General features: G+C 35.6%; 2 protein-coding genes across 2 annotated transcripts; one reads left to right on the top strand and one right to left on the bottom strand.

The window, feature by feature from the left end:
* Positions 1–11,058: 11,058 nt before the first annotated feature.
* LOC130997274 (uncharacterized) lies at positions 11,059–12,690 on the bottom strand. The gene is made up of 2 exons (XM_057922540.1): positions 12,340–12,690; positions 11,059–11,419 (listed from the first exon to the last, which is right to left on the bottom strand). Exons 1-2 carry the CDS (start codon positions 12,596–12,598, stop codon positions 11,259–11,261), a joined length of 420 nt encoding a protein of 139 aa, XP_057778523.1. The 5' UTR covers positions 12,599–12,690; the 3' UTR covers positions 11,059–11,258.
* A 6,312-nt stretch (positions 12,691–19,002) lies between these two features.
* LOC130997273 (protein mago nashi homolog) lies at positions 19,003–23,210 on the top strand. Its single transcript, XM_057922539.1, has 3 exons — positions 19,003–19,371; positions 19,468–19,644; positions 22,886–23,210. The coding sequence occupies exons 1-3, from the start codon at positions 19,153–19,155 to the stop codon at positions 22,943–22,945; spliced, it is 456 nt and encodes a 151-aa protein (XP_057778522.1). The 5' UTR covers positions 19,003–19,152; the 3' UTR covers positions 22,946–23,210.
* The last annotated feature ends 785 nt before the right edge of the window (positions 23,211–23,995 follow it).

Here is a 23,995-nt window from a genome sequence, read left to right as displayed (position 1 = left end):
TTCATTTCGCTAATTTTGGTATGGTACGCCTTCATCCTCTGATCCTTGATATTATAACTTCCCGAGAACTGTTGTGCAACCAACTGGGAGTCTGTCTTTATGATGACACACTCGGCTTTAAGCTCTGACAAGATATGAGCCCCTCTGACCACGGCCTCATATTCCGCTTCATTGTTGGATAACCGACAAGTGAATTTGATGGCGAACTGGTATGTCCCATAACCTGGCGAAGTGATATAAACCCCGATTCCACACCCTTCTTTTGTTACTGATCCATCCACGAAAGCAACCCAGAACTCTGGCACGGGACGCCGAGTTGTTTCTTGTAGGAAATCTGCCAGCGCTTGCGCCTTGATCGCCGTTCTCGGTTCATAATCCACGTCATACTCCCCCAACTCCACAGCCCACTTAACCATTCTCCCTGACAAATCCGGGCGTCCCAAAACTTGTTTGAAAGGTAAAGCAGTGCGCACCACCACCCGATGTGACAAGAAATAAGGTCTCAGTTTTCTTGCCGTAATCATGACTACCAGAGCAGCCTTCTCAATCTCTGTATAATTCAATTCAGAACCTTGAATAATTCGGCTGACGAAATAGATGGGCTTCTGATGGCTTCCTTATTCCCTGATAAGCACAGAGCTGATCGCATCCTCTCCCACCGTTATATACAGATACAACGTTTCTCCCGGGATCGGCTTGGTCAGAGTAGGAAGTTTCGCTAGGTACACTTTAAGATCCTCAAATGCCGCTCGGCATTCCTCTGTCCACAGAAACTTACTGCCCTTCCTCAATACTTTAAAAAACGGCATGCTCCGCTCTGCTGATCGCGAGATGAACCTGCTCAGAGCAGTGATGCGCCCATTCAGAGTCTGCACCTCCTTGATTCATCTGGGCGGTGTCATTTCCATGATAGCTTTGACCTTTTCGGCGTTAACCTCAATTCCTGCAGGCGTGACTTTATATCCCAAGAACTTCCCTGTTGTGACCCCAAAGGTACACTTTGCTGGATTTAACATAAGCCGATGGTCTCTGACCACCGTGAAAATCTCCTCCAGGTCAGAAACATGATCCTCTGCCCTCACACTCCGAACAAGCATATCATCTACGTATACTGAGATATTCTTAGCAAGTTGGTCTTTGAAAATTTTTTCCATCATTCGCTGATACGTGGCTCCCGCATTCTTCAGACCAAACGGCATACTCTTCCACCCATATACTCCACAACAGACGGCAAAGGCCGTTTTGGCGATGTCTCCCCTGTTCATCTTTACCTGATGATACCCTTGGTATGCATCCATCATGGATAATAAGGCACATCCTGAAGTAGAGTCCACCAATTGATCAATCCTCGGCAGAGGATAGTGGTCCTTTGGGCAAGCGGCATTTAAATCTCTGAAATCCACACACATCCTCCAAGTGTTTGTTTTCTTGGGTACCATCACCGCGTTTGAGATCCACTCTGGATATTGTACCTCCTCAATATGCCCGGCTTTTAGTAACTCATAGACCTGCTCTCTGATTGCAGCGTCCTTTTCAGCCCCAAAATTCCTTGTCCGCTGTTTCACCGGCTTAACCTTGGGGTCCACATTGAGGCAATGTTCTGCTAATTTTCTATCAATTCCTTTTAGATCTGCGGTGCTGAATGCGAATACATCCGCATTTCTCCGAAGACAGCTAATGAGCTCTTCTCTGACTTGATCACTTATGGTAGACCCAACCTTTGTCTGGAAACCCTCTTTTCCTGGAAATAATTCAATCATGTTGCAAACATCGCTGGTGGACACCAGCGCGGTTTTCTCTGTGGAGTCTCTGTCTTTTAATAAATCTGACAACTCTTGGCGCTCCTCTGCTGGGGCATGCACCTCGCCCACTTTCCCCTTCTTCCGGGCGTTCGACCCCTCTGTCCGTCTTTCCCTTTTCTGCCCCGCTGACTGTGTGAGCATTTGCACGTGGCATGCTTTTGATGTCGTTTGATCGCCATAAACTTCTCCCACTCTTCCACCCTCGATTGGAAACTTCATTTTTAGGTGAAACAAAGAGATAACCGCCCTGAACGCCGTCAAGGCGGGCCGGCCGAGTATGACATTGTACGAGGGTTTAGGCATATCCACCACTAAGAAACGTACCATCCTTGTTTTGTTGCCCGCAACTGTACTGCCAAGAATCAATGGCAGCTCTACATATCCTAGAGGCATGACCATTTCTCCCCCGAACCCAAACAGAGGGGCGTTTGTCGGCTCAATATGAGCGTTGATTCCCATATTTTGAAGACATTCCTTATACAAGATGTTTACAGCGCTGCCCGAATCTACGAAAATACGGTGAATAATGCAGCCGGCAATGTCTGCCGTAATGACCAGCGCATCATCATGCGGGTACATCAGTGTGCGTATATCTTCTGCTCCAAAAGTGATCGCAGGCTCTTCTGCTGCATTCGTAATTTCCATGACCCTTTTAGGATAGTACCCTGTTTTTACTGCTCTGACGACTTGTTTTTTGGCCCGATTTGATGTGGGCATCCCGTTCTCTCCGCAAATCATGTGAACTTCTCTCCTGTATGAGGGGGGAGGAGGAGCTTGCCTGTCTGCCCCCTCTCTGCGATTATCGCGATTGTCATCAAGCCTGCGATCTCTGTTGTTCCCCTGCTCTTGTCGCTGATCCCGGTTATTTCTTTGATCCCTCTGATCTCGCTGATCCCTCTGATCCCTCTGATCCCGCTGATCTCTCTGATCAGTCCTCCTTTGGCCCTCATTTCCTCTGTCAATGAAGTGGTCGAGATATCCCTGACGCACCAGTAATTCCAATTGGTGTTTAAGATGTCCACAATATTTCGTGTAATGCCCGAAGGAATTGTGATATTCGCACAATTTATTATTAGGCCCCTCCTGTGGCGGCCCCGTCCGATAGGTTCCCGGTGCCCGAAAGAACGGCTGATCCTTTATCAAATGAAAAATTTCTTCTTGTGGTTTATTCAAGGGGTGTGTACTCGGTAAACCGTGTAACTTCATTCACTGTGCGCTGCTGTTGAGACGGCATTCCTCCTTGGGGTGGCAATACCCTGGGAGGCAACCCTCTGAACGGGGCCCTTTCCTGATGTCTCTGTCTTTCGGGTGCTTCCTCAGCTTTCTTGACCCTATGCTTATCATTCTCCACTTTTCTTGCCATCTTGGCATCTTCCAACTGCAAATAACCTGGCAACCTTGCCATAATGTCATCAAAATCCCTTGCTGGCCGAATTTGCAATTCGTCAAAGAAGATTCCTGGCCTGAGTCCTCTGACATAGGCGCAATTCTTGATTTGCGATTCTGCCTCTGGTACCTCCAGAGCAGCGAGATTAAATCTTGCTGTATATTCCCGCAACATTTCACCCTGATCTTGCTTGATATCCATTAGCGAAAGAGCCGATTTCCCTACCCTCCGCGAACTCGCGAACTGACGTAAAAAACGAGTTTGTAGATCCTCAAAAGAATGAATAGAGTTCGGGGGAAGCATCCCAAACCACAACTGAGCCGGGCCAGTAAGCGTAGTTGAAAAGATGCGGCACTTGATGCCCTCCGTGTACATATGCAACGTGACTAACCCTTCAAACCGATTGAGGTGCACCTCTGGATCGGTAGTGCCATCATAATCCAGCGAGATAGGCTTGTAGCTTCTAGGTAGGGTATCTGCCAGAATATCCTCAGAGAAAGGACTACGGTTGCTGATGGGGTGAAATCGCGAAGTCTTGGCCCTCTTGTTCCCTGTATGCCTCCCCTGCTCCCTTCTGTCTCTGGGCGCATCACGAGCGTGGCGCTTGTGGATTCTATATTCAGGTCTACCAGAGGAGTACTCCGGTTCCCGTTCCTCTAATCTCTCTGTGTAGCGCGATTTTTCTGATCGATGGGACTTCTCTACCCGGTGCGATTTTCCTGACCTTTGTTCCCTATCCTCCCTTCGGGATTTCTCCCTCAGTGATTCTTCCAGATCCTGGAGTTGATGTTTCAGCTGGGACACTTGGTTTTTCAACCTTGCTTTTTCCTTCGGTCTCCCCTCTTCAAACACCAGGGAGACGGATTGATTATCAGACTCGTCAACCCGCTCTCTTCTGACCACACTGTTGAGTCTAACCCGGCTCCCCTCTGGTCTTCTTTCCACTTCCCTGTCAGCCGGGTCCCCTTGCATTTCCAGAGGCATCGCAGCCTGTTTGTTGATTGCTAAAGTGTTTGCCTCCTGGGCAGTTGGAGGTGGGGCCTCAGTGCCCTGCGGGTTTGCTGCTCCAGCCAGGGGAGCTACAGTAGGCATGATAGACAGCATCGAAGTTCCCATTGCCTGGCGCATGTTAGCGTAACTGAGCAAGGCCATCATCTGCTCTGCTAGCCCAAAGTTAATCGATCCCCCACCAGATGTGGGGGCCAAGCTCGGCACCTCTGACCCTGGCGTCACCAGAGCAGACCTCTGGAAGTTACCATTCAACCCCATCAGCGGAGTAACCGAAACAGCGGGGAATCCCGGTGGCGTAGCGAAGGTTGTGTTGCCCTGCAAGTTGTTGAACAATGAGGTAGGCACCTCAGTGGTAAGCGCAGCGGAGTCGAACTCCTTTTCTAGGTTGCGGTGTGCATCAGAGGATCCCATGGTACCTACACATAAACAAAGTGAGAAACCATTCTAACGACAAAAGAATAAACCCTCTGTTGCCGATTGAAATCCTGATATAAGAAATCCAATAAGAAATCCCGGCTACCAGTACAGAGACCGTTAAAAAATTCCCCACGTCGTAACTCTATACCCTGGGAAATAAACCCAGGGCATAGACTAAGAAAACAGAGCCCGCATAACGGTGGTTTCCCCCGTGAACCCCCACCAAAGTCCGGCGGAGAAAACAGAGCACTCAGAGAACCAAAATAGGAAATCCAAAGACAAGCAGAAACAGGGCAACCACCAACAAACTTATTAGCGTAATACGTTAGAAATGATAGATAAACGAGAGCTATGTAAGGAAACGAACAAGATTAACACGGCAATCAACCCAAGATTAACATGATCCTGTCTTATAATAATCACAAAGCCTATAAACAACAGGATTATCACGACCGTCCCCCAAATTATTAGCGTAAAGCAGTATTCAACGCATAGGACGAGAATTAGTTTAAGCAAGCATGAAGGACATCCATAATTATTCTTTTAAACGCAAATTATCCACCCATCAACAACACAAACCTCATGATAACAACACCAAAACACTAATCAACGTATTAATCGGTGCGAAACCCGTAAATCAACAGTAAAGAAGTTCATGAGACCAGAGACAAAGTGCGAAATAATCTTTCATCAGTTCAAAGCCCCTAATTAACAACAAACCCTCACATCCTCCCAAAAACAGAATAATACTCAACAGCCCGCAAGCACAATTCAAGGATTATCGGAGAAAACATGAAGATCACCCACAATTATCCCGTTTATACGTAAAACACCCGTAAACTAACAGCATAAAACCCAAGATACCGGCGATACGAGGTCAATCCACAGTTCATCGACGCAAAACACTAGATCCGTAAGAAAAAAGCACCCAACATAATCAAAACAGAGCCTCACACCACAATTTTCCCATATAAAACATTAGATCAGTGAAGAAAGCATCAATTCTACCAGGAAACCCTTCGTGCGTAAACAATTAACTCAAACAAACGGTGAATAAACGTAGAATTCCCCGATTCATGATTTGTGCCCGTCGCCACCTTTCCCCATGCACCAAAAACATAAATCAACGCACATCACAGCAGATTACCAGTATATTGAACCAGAAGACGCAATTAACCGATTAAAAACAGCTGGGTGTCCGAATTATCGGCTCGATTGGTGCCAGCGCCCGCAGATCCGATTGGAATTTCAAATCTGCGTACGCCGGCGATCGTGATCTCACATCCTAGCCCAGTAGCTTTCCCACAGACGGCGCCAGTTGGTGAATTACGAAACCAACACCTAAACTACGGAATGAAAGGCGTAAACTATACCTAGTAAAGTTGATCGGAAAGGATGAAGTAACAATCGGAGAATCGAGAGCAAAATATAACTGTAGTATTCGAGAGCAACTGATAGCGTCCAAAATGTAATACACGAGCACGAGGCCTATTTATAGATTACAATTGAGGGTAAAAAGGTAAAATCGATGCTAGTGCATGCGTTTGACGTGATTGAAGGGTATATCAGGAATTTCATCTTCACGCGGGAAAATCCTCCGCGTCTTTGGCGATCCTTCTGAAAGAGGCGATCTCTCTGGCACGGATGACTTCTCTGGCATGAAGGACTTCTCTGACGTGGATGACTTCTCTGGCGTGGAGGACTTCTCTGACATGGATGACTTCTCTGGCATGGAGGACTTCTCTGACGATGGTGACTTCTCTGAGGGGGATGACTTCTCTGATGGAATTGACTTCTCTGATGATGGTGACTTCTCTGATGGAATTGACTTCCCTGATGATGGTGACTTCTCCGATGGGGATGACTTCTCTGGTGAGTGTATTTCTTCTGCCATATTCGTCCCGCCAGTGGGGTCGATTCCTCTGATTTGTATTCTTTCCCTACTCTGCACATATTACTCCTCATCAATATCACTACAAGAAACTGGGCGATTAGCGACGGAATTTTCTGTTGCTAATCGCCAAAATTCCGTCGCCAATTTTGATCACCGACGGATCAACGACGGCCGCCGTGTGTCGTTGTAAAAGTGGTCGGTAAAAAAATTACCGACGGAATTTCGCATCCATCGCTAATTACCGAGGGACCGTAGGTAAGCACACGACGACGCCGGCGTCGTCTGAAATCAGCGACGAAATTCATTTCCGTCGCTATTTTTTTACGAAAAATAATATATATATATATATACATATATTTAATATCAATCTAGCTTTATTCTCCACAAGTATTTGGGTATTTCTAATGTATTTTGAACTTAATTGCATATGTTAAGACGAACTTCTCAGTAGGTCACCCATGTTAGTTGTGCTCTAATTCAAGCACGCTTAACCTTGAAGTTCTTTTCGAGTGGTCACCAATACAGAACACGCGTATTATTGATATAACTATCACCTATTAATTCATTTAAACTATATTTCAAAATACAATATCATTTATTCATAACCTTAGAATATGCTGAAATCATATCTAAGACTTGTGGTGCCGACGAAAGAATGACGGTAAATATACGATCGAATTTAAAATAATAAAAAATATTAATATTATAGTTAGTTAAAAAAATATATGATAATGTATCTTATCAACACCTAATTCTAAGTTGCGAGTTTTATCTAATGTTTGAGCGTAAAAGTTGAGAGAAAAAGCTGAATTGCCGAGAAAGAATGGAATTGTTGTTGTATTGAATGAAGAGCACATAGTCTACATAAAGGGAATGCATGGGGTATTTATAGAGTACAATAGAAGGGTAAAATATTAATTTCATCTCTGAAAACATGCTCCCCGCGTGGTCAGGGGTATAGTAGTAATTTTGCCCGCAGACGAGCGATTCCTCTGCTCTGGCGCTTCCCAGGTAAAACGGTCACTCATTCCGCTGCCTATCTTGAGTGATAAGTCATTCCTCTGTCTTTGGTGATTCCTCTGACTGAGCTCGTTCCTCTGGCGGAACCCATTCTTCTGACCATAGTGATTCCTCTGACTGAGCCCGTTCCTCTGGCGGAATCCATTCCTCTGACCATAGTGATTCCTCTGTCCGAGTTCATTCATCTGCTTTGCATATATTACTCTTCATCAATATATATACTCCCTCCGTCCGCCAAGATTATGTAAAAATTACTATATTTGGCGTCCGCCAAGATTATCTCACTTTCCTTTTGTGGCAATGGTCCCACCATCCTCTTTAATATTTTATCCTTACTAACACTATTTATTTACAAAAAACCCACTCAAAATTCAATCTCAACCACACATCTCATAAAGTGGTGGGACCTTTTCTCCACTACATCAAAATCATCACAAATTTTATTAAATCTCGTGCCCAAGCAATTTTACATAATTTTGGCGGACGGAGGGAGTATTATTGTTGAAAATAACAATAAATTTAAAATATTCTCAATAATTTAAAAATAAAAATAAATTAGAATATTAATTAAAAATAATAAAAATAACAAAAAAAATTAATAATATTTACCGACGAATTATTAATTAAAAATTAAAAAAATAAAAAAATAAAAATAAATAAATAATATTTAACGATGAAAAATATTCCGTCGTTAATAATTACGTCGCTATTTCTGTCGATAAATTTAAAAAAATAAATTAAAAATAATAAATAATATTTAACGACAGATTATTTTTCGTCGCTAATAATTTTGTCGCTATTCCGCCAGTAAATTTTAAAAAATAATTAAAAAATAAATTAAAAATAATGAATAATATTTAATGACGGATTATTTTTCGTCGCTAATAATTCCGTCGCTATTCCGTCGGTAATCCGTCTGTAAAATTTTGAAAACGTCTTCGTCGGAATTCCGCCGTTGTTCCGTCGGTGATTACCAACGGATTATTTTTCGTCGGTAATTCTGTCGGTGTCCGATATGCTTTTTTGTAGTGTATGTTTGACTATATTTAAATAAGGTTATTTTAATAAAAAAAATAAAATAATGCTAATTTAATTTAAAAATTGGACTCTATATTGGGACACCCCCTCCTCCTCCCAACGATTTTCAGCGCTTCAGCGATCAGCTGAATGGCTTCTTGACTCATTTTGACACTTCTTTTGGAGAGTTTCGCCAGGAGGTCTATGCTAGCCTAGACTAGTTCCGTGGGGATATGACATATATGTATGGCCGTATGGATGAGATGTACGGACAAATGAGTGATTTGACGGGTCATATGGGTCGACTTGAGGGCCAAGTCACTCCTTTCTCGAGGCAACTTCACGATATGTATGGCCAGTTCATGAAACTGTTGATAACTTGTATGAGTATACCTCTTCCTGGGATGATCACATGGCCTCCCTCCACAGTTAGATTGGCAACACTGATGCCCATGTCCTTCCCTGCAAGCTCGGTGGGATGCCTGGACCCTCAACGCTCATCCACCACAGCACCCGCCACCGAGGGATCCACCAGAGTGACTCGTGATTTATCACGACTGTTTGTTTGTACATATTTTCTTTCTTTAGAATTTTGTCATTTCATTTTGTCATGGTGGTTTCTTTAGTTTACTTGTTTTCTAGCATTGGTGTTGTGGTTCAGATTCATCACTGGTTGCCCTTAGGACGCATACGTCTATCCTGCATCCGTCACAGTCACCTCTCAGGGAAGTTTCTATTTCTTTATCTTTTGCGCTAAGGACATGGTTGTTTCTTTTTGTGTGGGAGTGGGAAATTATTGATTTAATGGTTGGGGGTTGTTTATGTGTTCTTTGATTGGGCAAATGGTCCCCTTGCACTTAGTGAATGCTTGAAATTGAGATTTTCTATATGGATCTTTTGAAGATGTGGTTCTCAAATGTGATATTTGAGTTTATGTCGTTGGTGGTTGTCTTTATTTTTCTTCTATGCATGTCTCTTATTGGGCGTAATTGTTTGAAATTTTTGTTGCAACACTTTTATAAGTAATTGAGACGTGATTTGTCCGGTAGATACTAGAGGGAGTGTTGTCATTGTGGTTGCCTACAATCTTAATTATCTCGATATATGAATTGTGAAGTTGGTTAGTTGTTGAAATTTCTAATAGCTCTGAGTCTCTACTCTTCTGGTTGTCTACTATGAGCATGGGAAACCACGTGAGAAAACTTTGGAATACCTCCAAAATGTTTGATCTCACGAATTTGGCTCACCTATTGGAAATCTAAGATAAGAACTTCTTTAAAAGATATTAGAAAAAATGGTGGAAATATGTTGAAAGCATGGGATATTGATTATAAAGGCAATCACATTAGGGAATTCACCAGAGAATTGGACCTGATCAAACCATTTTGCATTATGATTGTGTTGCTCCTAACTTCTATTAATCTATACCTTTTGAGAGATATGTGTTGTTTGAAAATTTAGGATTGGTTTGTTGGATGTTTGGTTGGAATTGAGCATTTAAGAACCTTCTCTTCGTTAGATTCATATGGATTTTTCTTGAGGACAAGCAAAAGACTAAGTGAGGGGTTGTTTTGTGCATTATTGTTCCTATTAATGGGTGTTCATCGGTTATATTAGAGTTTAAAATTATTTTAAGTCAACTATCTTAGGATGGTTTGCAAAAATTGGCCAATATTTTTCGCACTTGCAAAAATAGGTCAATTATTTTAAATTTCGGCATCCGTGAGCCACATTTGTACCTAATCAGGCATTTTTGGGTCACATTTTGACCCCAAAAAATTGCCTATAAATGCTTAATTGAGCCCAAATGTGGCCTAAGAACACCAAAAACTAAAATGATTGGCCTATTTTTACAAGTCCGAAAAATATTGGTCTATTTTTGCAAATCGTCCTAAGATAGTGACCTTAAATAATTTAAAACTCGTTATATTATTGATACATTTTTAGCATGAAGTGTATGTGATATACCCCCTCCGTCCCACTTCAAGTGTCTTGTTTCTTTTCGGCTCGGTAATTTAGAAAAATATTAATTAGATTATTAAATGGTGTAGTGTAAAGTTGAAAAGGTGATGTGGGCTCCAAAGCTTCTCACTTTTTGGAACTAACTTTTTCATAAAGAGAAATAAGACATTTGAAGTGGGACAATTCAAAAAGAAAAACAAGACACTTGAAGTGGGACGAATGGAGTATTATTTTGAGTATTAACTATTAAGTTGAATGATTTTATAGTGGGTGACATATCAAATGAATGATCAAGATGTTGACAAAACATTTTTATCCAATGAACGCTATTATCTATTTAAAATTTTCACCAAAATATCTAGATATTTTTTCTTTTAAATTTTATATTAGTGTAGAATGAGTTTTTGGAACGATTAATTACTTTTTATAAATCAATAGTATTTCACAACATATTTTTCGAGACGTTAATTGGTTGTAAATTCACAAACTATTAGGCCATTTCGAAATTTGCCCTGAAATTTAATGATATTCTTTACTGAAATTCAGAATGCAGATAAAGAATTCATTACTGATTACTCAAATAGGGCGCTTCGCATTCACAACATAGTTGGACAATTGTTAACCAACTAGTCTAAAACTAGATTGAGCAACACGACAAAACTGCCTGAATTTTATGAAATAAACCTTGAAAAAGTGCTAAAATGAAATTGAGAATCAAAGAGAGATAGGTAGAGAAGGATTGGTGATGTTATGATCTATTACGTGAGAAAATAGTATTGGTGTCTCTTGCGGTATGGGGCAAGTCTCCAAGGTGCAGAGGTAAATGGCCTGTATCATCGCTGGCTAAGTCACCTTTATTAGCCATTCCTTGAATTCCTTCTGCAACTGAACTTCCTCTTAAGTTGATATCTGCAAATTAATTAATAATTAATTAAATCAACTCATGCACTTTAACTTCGTAATATGCTCAAAATAATTAAATTACAATGACAAACATATCTTGTGCAGTGTAACCGATGTAAAAGATCGTAGGACTCAAAATTTTAGATGAAAATATACTTTTTATAAACGCGAACGATTCTTTTATTTTTTCTTTTCTCTTTTTCTTCTTTTTCGTTTTACGTATTCTATATTACTCACAGTCCCTAAAATGTGTATTCTTTAGATACTTTGAGAAATGAAATTCATCAATTTTTATCCATGAGATTCCCACTTCACTAATTTAGTTACTCCATGGGAGCTACTCACATATATGATCATGTCATTTTGCACTTCTTTTATTTTAGTTTCGGTAACGTCATTTTACAACACCCCCCCCCCCCCAACATCTAATATGTTTTTGGTAGTATTTATTAAATTATACTCATTCCGCTCATAAAAAGTGTATCATTTTTTTCATTTTCGTTTTGTCCCTTTAAAATGTACCACAACTATTTTGGGATATGACACCATATAACTCTTTACATTTTTATCTTTTAAAAATACCACACCTAAAAAATAGTGGCTTCTTTTCTCTACTCAACACGTTATCTATCAACCATTTTTCAAAATTCGTATCGCCTACCAAGTGATACATTTATCATGGATTGAGGGAGTTTATGATTAATATTGTTTGTTGATCTATATTATGTATACCATTTGGGAGGTGCTATATATGATATGTAAAATATTTTTGGGTCTTTTAAATTATAAAAGATCATATATTTTGTACGAGATATAATTTTAGAATATCATAGATATTATACACCTAATTACCGTTAGAGGCCTATGAAATGAAAAAACAAACACAATATATAACGATTTATTAGTAAGGAAGTAGAGTGATTAACCCGGATTAGAAAATATCCAAAGGATAAAAGCGCATAGGAGAAGCACAAAAGGGATGGCATGAACGGCCTTCTCTGCAAACTTGGCCCTCGATTTTTCCTTCTTAGCTGCCTCCGACAGCGGCTCGTACATCGGCAGCTCATTGCCGCTGTCGTCAGACAGCGCCCTCAGAGCCGTCGGGACTTTCGAGGACGGCGACGACGACCCATAGTAGCTGAAATGGTCGTCGGAAAACCTGTTCGTGCTGCCCGATCGATACATCTTTTCTACCTCTGCATGAAACACACAAATTATTGAAAGAATTCTAGTTTTCAAAAATCATGCGAGATCCTTTTGAAAATTATATAATTTCTAACGACTTTAGTTGTGGAAAAAGTAAAATTAAGGAATATTAAACATAGCGGGGTTTGTGGTTTTGACATTAAAATCGGGTTCAGATATAGATTTTGACTTTTATGATGTTTTTTTGGTGTTTGTTGAAATCCTATGGAGATTAATATGGAAACATAATGATTCAAACGCGATGTGTATCTATTGTTAGACTTGATATTGTACTTGACTACATAATAAAATTCAGTTTAATTTGTTTAATACTATTTCTTATCCTAGATTTTATAGAATTAGCACGAGAGTAATCTATATAGTATAAAGATGGAGTTTTTTTCCTTATTTTTTCTCACTCATCTCCCACTATTTATTCACAAAATCTTGGGTACACTTGGGTGTACAGTATAATCGGATTGACCCGTACCAAGAATAGTACTCCCTCCATCCTGCCGAGCTTGAGGCGTTTCTTTTTTGCACGAAAATTAAGAAATTGTAGATTAGTGTTTTAAATGTGTAGCATAAAAGAGATAAAGTAGAAGAGAGAATGTAATAAGCCCACGTTTGCTTGAATGTTTTTAGAGGTTGGAAAGAGAATCAAGTAATTGAATCCATTATTTGTTGTTTGGTTTGGGTAATGAGATAATCATTGCCCTTACTTGAGGGTAGGTAACTCAATCACCCAATTTGTTACCCCTCAAAATAGAGGGGAAACAAAAGAAAGGGAATCCCCTACTAATGATTCCTTTCCATTGTTAAACCAAACACTCAATAAAAGGGAATGAGATTCAGTGTACCATACTTTATGTCCCACTTTGTGTCCCATTTTCAATTTTATGTGTTTTCTTATATTTTTTTTTCTTCAATTTCAACTTTGTATACTTTAATTTAATTTTGTGATTATTAACTAGGGTTTATTCCATCAATCTAGGGTATATAATTATTTTTTATCATTTAATTTCACTTTTATTAGCTAATAATGGGTTGATAAATTCAAAATCACGGTATATACTTTTTTAAATTTTTAATTTTTTGAAATAAAAATTAAATATAATTCATAGTATTATAATAAATTTTATTTTTATAAAAAATATTTTTAAAATAATAGATATTGCATGAGACACAGTGGTATACATAAAATTGTGGGACACTGGATCTCATCTCCAATAAAAGTAATGGTTATTGTTACCATTTCACTCCTTTATTTGATTTCATTCCCTTTCCATTCTTCAACTTGAACCAAACGAGCACTAAAGTGATAAAGTAGGAGAGAAAATGTAATAAAGTGATAAAGTAGGAAAGATAAGGTAATAAGGGGTGCAATTAGTTTTGTAAATTAGTGCTTTAAACTGCCTAATTTTTGCCAAAAAAGAAAATGACTCAAGCTCGACGGGCCAGCCCGAAAAGGAATATGACTCAAGCTCAGTGGGACGAAGGGAGTATTATTTATATGGGTTGAGTCAAGATATGAGTTCAAATCAAGGTGCAGATCAAAGTTTAAATGAAGGTATAACCCGATTGTACGGTACACCAAGGTGTACCCAAGACCACCTCCTATTTGTTACACTAATGTTTTCTCTCTTCTACTATCAATTTTATATTGGAGAAGTAGCAAACAACCCCCTATAATCATATAACCTCCTAGCTTATTTACTTCCCCGTCTTTTGATTTTGGGTTGTCAGCCCCTCAACATCTTATAAGGAGTGCAAAATCCTCCTATTACTGACAGACACTTAACTTCGTCCAATATTTTAATTTTTTTTAATTTTGTATTTCTCAAGTGGGTCCCACTGTAATATTTGTCAATGTATTTGGAAGAATGAATTTTCTTTATTTCATATTTTTTTAATGAACTTTTATTTTGTTTGATATAATATACGAAACTGTTGTCTCAAGCTTTGTAAAAGCTGACAAGTTCCGTGCCTTCGATTTTTATTGCTTTATATAGCTTTTTTTTTTTCCCATTGGGTTTCACTAAATTTTGCTATGTTAAAGAATAAAAAATTTATTTTTTTTCTTTAATTTTTTTCTTTGTGCATTTGATTAATATGAATGCTAATAATTGAGCAGTTAATATGGATGCTAATAATTAGCAATTTTATCTGTAGAGTAGGACCGACTTGAGATGGAGAAAATAAAAAATAAAAAATATTGAACCGAGTTAAATGTCAGTCAAGAATAAGAGGGATTTTGCACTTCTTGAGAAATGTTGAGGGGTTAACAACCCAAAATTCAGAGATGAGGAGATAAATATGTTAGGTGGGTTATATGATAGGGGGTGTATTTGCTACTTATCCCTTTTTATTCATGAAAAAAAATATTAAATATGCAATTCAAATTTAAATTCATAATAAAATCTTGGGTTAAGTATTATATTGCCCCCTATCGATGGCGTCCCTATGGCTTTTAGCCCCCTAAAGTCAGGGGGAGAGCTGCCCACTACCTTAACGTGGCTTTTTTGCACCAATTTTCCCCCTATCGATAGGGGTCCCCCTCGCGTTTAGCCCCCTAAAGTTAAGGGGGAGAATTGCCTCCGTCGAAAGGCTTGGGGGGGGGGGGGAGAAATTGGTGCCAAAAAGCCACATTAAGGTAGTGGGCAGCTCTCCCCCCTGACTTTAGAGGGCTAAAAGGCATAGGGACGCCATCGATAGGGGGCAATCTGATACTTAACCCTAAAATCTTTAATATGGTATAAAAATCATAATAAAAAATAAATTTAAAATTAATAAGTTATGAAAAAATTAAAATTTAAAAAAAAAATATTTTATTTCTCTTCATTAAATTTCTAAGACCTTTTATTTTATCTCCTTTCTATTAATGTTGAACATACCAATTTTTGTCTCTCTTTTTTTCTTTTTTTATATTAATTGTATTTCATTTTCTATATTTAATATTTTAATTGTAATAATGTTTCAAACTAAGAAGAGTGAGATTATATTCATTCATTTTAGAACTCTTAATTTTTAAAATAAAATTTGAGAATCTATAATTTATATTAACTTTAATATTAAGATGAATAATTAGTTATATATCTAAAGAATAGAATTTCTTATTTGATTTATATTTTTTTTTGAAGTTATGTATTTCTATAAATTATTTATTTATATAAACATATTTTCTATTATATTTCAACAAATTCTGATTTTTCCATGAGCTATAAAATTTGAAAAAAAAAAATACACCACTTTTCGTTTTTTTCTGATTTTTTTCACGAGTATGAAATACCCCCAAATATAAGTTGATTTTAGGGTTTTTGACTTAGATTTTTTGATACTTAAGCGTGGGGGATTTTCAATTCACTGATATATCGTCTTTATTATGCCACTTTTACTATTCCTCACACTTGGGTATCAAAAAATCTAAGTCAAAGGGTCTAAAATCAGCTTCAAATTGGAGGTATTTCATATTTGTGGGAAAAATAAAAAAAATCGGAAGGACATGTGTATTTTTTTTTTCAAATTTTAAAGGTCATGTGACAAATCTGAATTTGTTGAAAGTTCGTCTATTTTACGGCAAATATTGCTTTTTAATAACTTATTTCGATTATATATATTAATTGTGGACAATCTTTTGTAATCTATATAATATATAAAAGAGGAGTTTTTTTCCTCCATTTTTCCCTCTCTTTTTCTCTCTCTTCTTCCACAAATTTTTCAATTATTTTTTTCTTTTTGTTTTTTATATTTTATTTATTGTGTAAACATTATCAAATTTGATTCATGAAAAAATATTCTTTTATCATTAAAAGTCATTAAAAATGAATTAATTATGAAAAATTTAAAATATTTTACTTTCTCTTTTATCATTAAAAGTTTACAACTTTTTATTTATATTTGCATATGAAAATATTTATTTATTTAATTATTATGATGCGTAATACTCTATAATAAAAATGTGTAATGCTAATTTTCATTATCATACAATTTTTAAATTTATTTAATAAAAATAATTATCATTATGCGTTACACAAAGTTGAAAATTTATATTTTGATTATGTTTAATATTTATATTTATTTAAATATATCGTTTAATTTTGATGTTTATCGTGCATCGCACAAATAGACATACTAGTGTTAAAGAAAAGGAGAGATGAGAGAGAAGAGATGATAAAAGTTAACGTGCAAAAATTTGAGAGATTAAAGACGAGAGGGAAAATAAAGTAGAGAGTAAAGAGAAGAGATAAAAATATTTTTGAAACTTTAAATACACATGTATTATTCATTTCAAATTTATTCTTAAATTTTCATATTAAATTAAATATTTTGTAATGATTTTCAATTTAAAATCTTTATTGAATATTTTTTCATTAAAATAATATATACAATATAAATATATATCTTACATATAAAAAGGTCATCTCCAAAAATAATGTTGTTTTACCATTTACTTCTTAAAAATTGTGAAATTTGATTTGTTAAAAAAATATTCAATATACATCTTAAATTAAATATTATGACAATTTTTTTAATTTGGGGTATATTTAACCGAAACTAAATTTAAAACTATTAAGTTGTGATTATTTTAAGATTTAAGAATAAACTTTTTCCTCTATCATATTACTTCTCTCCTTTATGTTGAACATAGTACTATATAACTTTTCCTTTAACTTTTTTTATATTAATTTTATTTAATTTTTTATATTAGTTTTTAATATTTGATTTTTACATATATTTTTACTACAATAATTTTTAGTGCAATTAAAGAAAAACAAATTATATTAATTCATTTTAAAACTCTTTAATTTAATCATAAAATTAAATTTAGAACGAACAAGTTATGGTAATTTAAAGTTTTAAAATTATTTTTTCTCTTTTCTCTCTACTCTCTTTAATATTTTTTTTTCTCCTCAATGACATGTTTACTTCTTTTTTTCTACTATATATATGTGTGTGTGTGTATATATATATTTTTTGTGTTTTTAAAGGGAAAATAAGTAAATATCATGTTTTGTGTTTTATACGTTTTTTTTTTAAATTATAATAGTTTAGAATGTAATAAAAGTAAAGGACAATATATTGATTTATTTTATAACACTTTTTAAAAATATTTTTTTGTATTAATTTGAATATAACTTTGTAGATGAATAATTAGTTATATATATATATATATATATATTAAAAATAGGTTTATTGTTAAATACATTAACTTTGAACTAATTTTGGTTTATGAAATGAACTTTAAAAGGTGTAATAATACACCAACTTGAGTGTAATAATTTTAGTTCTTCAAATTCAATTTTGTATTGTAATATCAACTAGGGTTTATCCCATTCAATTAGGATATATAATTTGATCGTTTACTTTTAGTTTTATTAGCTAATAGTAATTCATTATTAGGGTATATAGTTATTTTTATTTCAATTGTTTAAAATAATAATTTGTAACGTTATATTAAAATTTATTTTATTAAAATAATGTAATAGTGAAAAACAATAACACGTAAAATTATGAAAATAGAGTTAGAAATAATATTCTGACAAGTAAGTCATGGATTTTTTAATAAAGTCTACAAACTAGAAACAAATGTTTCTAAATAAATTATGATTATTTTACTGAAGTACGACAAGTTGTATCTATGAAAATTGATGCTATTTAACCAACTTTCAGTCAACTTTACAGATTAAACAATTGATGCTATTTGAAAATAATTTATAATCCACGTCTTATAAGATTAACCTAATCTTCACAAACAAGAATGGCAGATGGAGTTGATTTTTTTTTTCTCGAATTTTAAATTTCACGAAAAGTTAGGTGCAATCGGTTGCATCGTGCAACCAAATTGCACTCGCACTCAGAATCTTACCCGCGTCTTGACTCGAATCAACATCCTAACCCAAATCGTGCAAATGACATTATTCGGTTATATAAATGACACTGCCTATAACTGATAATATTCGGTTATACAAATAACACTAACCGTGTAAATGACACTATTTAGTTATACTAATGACACTACATATAATTAACACTATTCGGTTATACAAATGACACTATAACATTTTAAAATGTTATAACATTTTAAAATGTTATAGTGTCAGTTATAAACAGTGTAATTTGTATAACCGAATAATGTCATTTGTATAATCGAATAGTGTCAATTATACACAATATCATTTACACGATTAGTGTTATTTGTATAATCGAATAGTGTTAATTTAACACAGTGTCATTTACATGATTAATATCATTTATACGTAATATTATATAATTGAATAATGTCAATTACATATATTATCATTTATACAATGCAATCAAATACAATTCGATTGCATGGTGCAATTGGTTACACCTAAGACTACTTCTTTAAATTTTTTTAGGGATTGGGAGCGCAAAAATGTCATACTATAAAATGAGATGGCGTAACAATTTTCAGCTCAAAGGTGGCGGCCCAATTGGCCCATTTGGACAGCTGTAGTTTAAAGGAAGCCCATTTATAACATATCTAGAGCCCTTCCCTTCCCCGCAGTAGCAGAAATCTTGAAGCAGCTGCAATGGCCGACGGAGTCGACGAAGGAGAGTTCTACCTGCGCTACTACGTCGGACACAAAGGAAAATTCGGCCATGAATTCCTCGAATTCGAGTTCCGCCCCGACGGCAAGCTTCGCTACGCCAACAACTCCAACTACAAGAACGATACCATGATTCGCAAGGAGATCTTCCTCACCCCCGCCGTGCTCAAGGAGTGCCGCCGCATCGTCGCCGACTCCGAGGTGACGGCGTATTTCCGATTTTTTTTTCTTTCCAATTTTGTTGTCGCTGTTAGGGTTTTGGATGGGGAGTTTATTGGGGATTGATTCATGTTTCAGATAATGAAGGAAGACGACAACAATTGGCCGGAGCCCGACCGCGTGGGAAGGCAAGAGCTGGAAATTGTGATGGGGAATGAGCATATCTCTTTCACGACGTCGAAGATTGGCTCTCTGATGGACGTCCAGACTAGCAATGATCCTGAGGGATTGAGGATCTTTTACTATCTAGTTCAGGTATTATCTCCTGTACATTTGTCGGCTTGTTAAGATTTATTTTGACTTGAGAAGATGCTTCGTGGTTGAGAGTATATGGATGTGTTATTCGATGTTACCATAGGTACATTTTAGGATAAGTTATCGGAAAAGGTTGTATCAACTGGAGGAATTTAGGTGGGAAATGGTTGAGAATAAACTTGTGGAGGTTTGTGGATACCCATCTGTTCATTTGTAGATATATGTATATATATATATATATATATATATATATATATATATATTACTATTATGTGATTGAGATTTTTTGGGTTGGCTTGTGATTATATATTTGTGTGTATATATATATATATATATATATATATATATTACTATTATGTGATTGAGATTTTTTGGGTTGGCTTGTGATTATATATTTGGCTAAGATTTTTGGGCAAGATTTTGGAGTATTAAGGCTATGTTGTTACTTGTTAGAAGGAAGAAGCATATGAAATAAGAGGCTTTACAAGATTTATGGTATCTTGTCCCTTCATGTAAGAGGCTTGTTGTTCAGGTGCCTTTTCCGAGAGTTTGAATAAATTAAATGATGCTTGCAGTTTTACTTTCATATGTTCTGTAGATGGAGTCACAAGATGACTGTAACTGTTGGCATGAATTCATAGGTATTTTGCCATTCACTTAGAAAGACATGAGCTTGCATGGTATTTCAGATACTAAATAGCTTTACTGGTACTTCTGGTGGTGGTGGCTAGGATTAAACGGCTTTTTCGGCTATTTACTTGTGCAATTTTAAGCCGATAAAATTAAGTATGGTGGCAAAACCAGATAGGATATAGAGGATCAAGCCCTACTCTCATATGCTTGTGCTAAGCTCGTTAATAAATTATCTAGCCCTGGATCGATGCCAATGATCGAGTTCTGCTTGTGACAAGTTCTCAAGTTCGCCTCGTGGAAAGTTCATTTAGTATGTTACACAAGCCTAGCTTGAGCTCATTTGAACATGAAATTCTCAAGCTCTCGAGGACCGAGTTTGAAGAAAACCTCATTTACCTTAGATTACTATTTTCCCTTTCTTTATTTCATTCTTTTTCCTCTACTTCTTTATTTCCCTATTTTTGTGTAAATTTTTCTGACTTCATTTTATTTTTTGGTTGCCTTTCTTTTTTATCTATCAAGATTAAATAAATTTAATATATTGTATCATATTATTTGATGATATGTGTTGTGCATTATTATATATACAATATGATTATAAATTAGAAAATATATCAAACTTAAAGTTCAAAATGTTCATTAACAATGTCTAGAACTAGTAAATAATTATCACATAATCAATAAGGTATTTAGATGCAATATGAATAATTAATTGCTAGACTATGTGAAATTATTTAAGATACATAATATTTATATATTGCAATATTTTACAATCAAATGAACTCATTGAATTATATAGCACAATTAGAAAACACTAGCGTAACAACTATCATTTAGTTTAGCTTAGCATGATGTTGGTTTAATACTCCTTCCGTCCCATAAAAACATGCACAATATGGGACGGCATGGATTTTAAAAAATCATGTAAAGTATAGCTTGAGTGTAGAACAGGTCACATATTGATTGTGATGTTTAGTGGGAAAACTATTACTATAAATGGGGTATGCATATTTTTATGAGACGGACGAAAAAGGAGAACTATGTATGTTTTTATGCCATGGAGGGAGTATTGTTTAGTTTTTAATCATTTTTAATAATATACTTACACTCTTGTTTAATGTTTACTCTTTAGTCTTTCTTAGCCTTAACACTGTTTTAGTGTCATCGGTTTTACTTAGGATGTTATTTCTTATTTTGTGGAATTTCATTTGTAGTAATCTTAATTCTTAGAGTTAGAAATTATAATTTTATTCATTAAAATCGATTTATCGTCATTAGATACCTTTTATTAAGTGAACATTACAAATATATTTAGAATTAACTAATTAAATCATTGTTTCTTGTTTCTAAATTTACATCATAAAACATTACATTTTAAAACAGTTACGTAAACTATAGTCCTATATCTAACTGTAATCTAAATTTACATCATAAGACTTTATATACTTCTACTCTCCTTAATTATTCTTAATTTTTGTTTGTCATTCTTAGTTGAACTCAACATTAGTACTCCCTCTATCCACCAAATGAGTACTCATATTTCCTTTTTGATCCGTCCATCATATGAGTAGTCATTTTCTTTTTTGGTAAGTGTACCCCGCATAACACACTCATAATAAAAGTGGGACCCTCATTCCATTCACACACCCAATCAATTTTTTAAAACCCGTGTCACTCACTCCCAAATGGGTACTCATTTGGTGGACGGAGGGAGTATATCATAGTTGATTTTAAGTTAACTTCTATGGCGATTTTTGCTTATTACTCCCTCCGTCCCATTAGGCTTGTCTCATTTCTTTTGGGCACGGTTATTAAGGATAGTTAAATTATTGTAGTAAAAGTGTGTAAAGGTGTAGGGCCATATTGTTTGTAGTGTAAAATTATTACAAAAAATAGAAACATGACAATATCAATGGGACAACCCAAAAAGAAATACAAGACAAAATCAATGGGACGCAGAGAGTATAATCTTATTTCTTAGAATATGCTTGAAGATGCTAAATAAAAATAATAATTTGAAGAATGGCATGTCTCCTAGCCAAGCAGACTCGCGACTTGCTCAGTAATAGGCTCGTGAGTAGCTCAGGAGAAGCTTGATTAAAGGCTAGAGAGTAGCTCATTTCTCTTGACTGATGCTGCATAATAACTTTGTGGTTGAACAGTGTTGTATTAGAATATAAGTTGGATAAAGATTCTTCTAAGCTTGATCAGGGCCTGTTATATGTCATTGTGTGTAAATTGTATTTCATGGTGTAGCTTGCGAGATGTTCTGTTATAATTAACATCTCCTGTGAAATATTGCTCTTAATGATTCTGTTCATCATAGATGCTACTTTTCACCACTGGTGTTGTTTCAAAATTTTATGGCTTTTGCTTTCGTCAGCTTAGTAGATTCCAAATTCATTTGGGGAGGGTGGAATTTACTTTTAGTGATAGGATGGATAGATAAAATAGTCCAAGATAATCTACCATTTACTTTGATGAATTGATTAATTTTGAGCTTATTTCATCATCTTAACCTTAAGATACTTAATCCAATATTTTATCATATCACTCAAAGTAAATGCTCCCTTAGTGATGTTCCCTTTGTTGTCTTCTTCTGTTGCAGGACCTAAAATGTTTCGTCTTCTCGCTTATCTCACTACATTTTAAGATCAAGCCCATATGAAGACCAGACAAGAACTTGCTGATCTTTTCTTGGAGCTTAAATATCTTGGGTGATCATTTTCCAGTTCTCAATTGCTCATGGTTTACTTGAGTTGAGGAAAGTTATGTAGCATTTTAGTGCGCTGTATTAGGTTGTGTCTATTATAACAAATCTTTCTAATTTTCTCCTTCAACATTTGACTTTTGTTTTGGATGTGTGAAGTTAGTGACCTGTTTATTTTTATCATGTTACTAATGATTGATTATGGAAACCGTTTTGCAATTTATCCTATCAAGTATCAACATGCACATGGGCATATATTTATATAATTGTCAATTGTGCTTATATTTTTGGATATGGTAATTTCTACTTTGAGATTTAATCATTATAGTGTTATTGTCATGATATCTAATCATTTTAAGCTTATGTTTGGTTGGACGTTTTTGGAGGTTGGAAAGGGATTTAGTAAATTGAATTCGTTACTTATTTGATTTGGGTAATGAGTTAACCATTACTCTTACTTGATGGTAACTCTGACTCAATTAACCAATTTGTTATCCCTCAAATATAGGAGAAACAAAAGAAAGATAATCTGTTACTAGTGATTCTTTTTCATTGTTAAATCAAATACTTAAAGTAATAGATATTGTTATCATTTCTTTTTTCTTTTTTTTATTCTATTTTTTTTTTATTTCTCTGTTTGAACCAAACGAGCAGTAAATGTGATATTTGGTCATATTTAGAGCAGCAGGTACCAACAGATACATTCACTCAATAAGTCTAAGTGGAGAGTAAACTTTGGATGGGAAGGGGATCAACTTCCTCCTTACACGCCAATAGGGTATATTATTCGATTGAGAATTCGTATTTGGAATTATATGATTTCCATTTGAATGTGAATTTCTTTTATTTGATTAGTATTCAAATAGAAATACAAAATTCAAAAACGATCACCTACCCACCGTGGGCAAGCATAATGTGTCCACCACTGATATTAAGATAATTTTAATCAGAGTAAGATATGTTAATTCTAATTTTTTGGCCAAAATGATGTTTGTTTTTGGACGCATG

The sequence above is a fragment of the Salvia miltiorrhiza genome, chromosome 8 (genome assembly GCF_028751815.1).
Source record: "Salvia miltiorrhiza cultivar Shanhuang (shh) chromosome 8, IMPLAD_Smil_shh, whole genome shotgun sequence".
Lineage (NCBI taxonomy): Eukaryota > Viridiplantae > Streptophyta > Magnoliopsida > Lamiales > Lamiaceae > Salvia > Salvia miltiorrhiza.
This window is presented reverse-complemented; position numbering and strand designations above follow the sequence as displayed.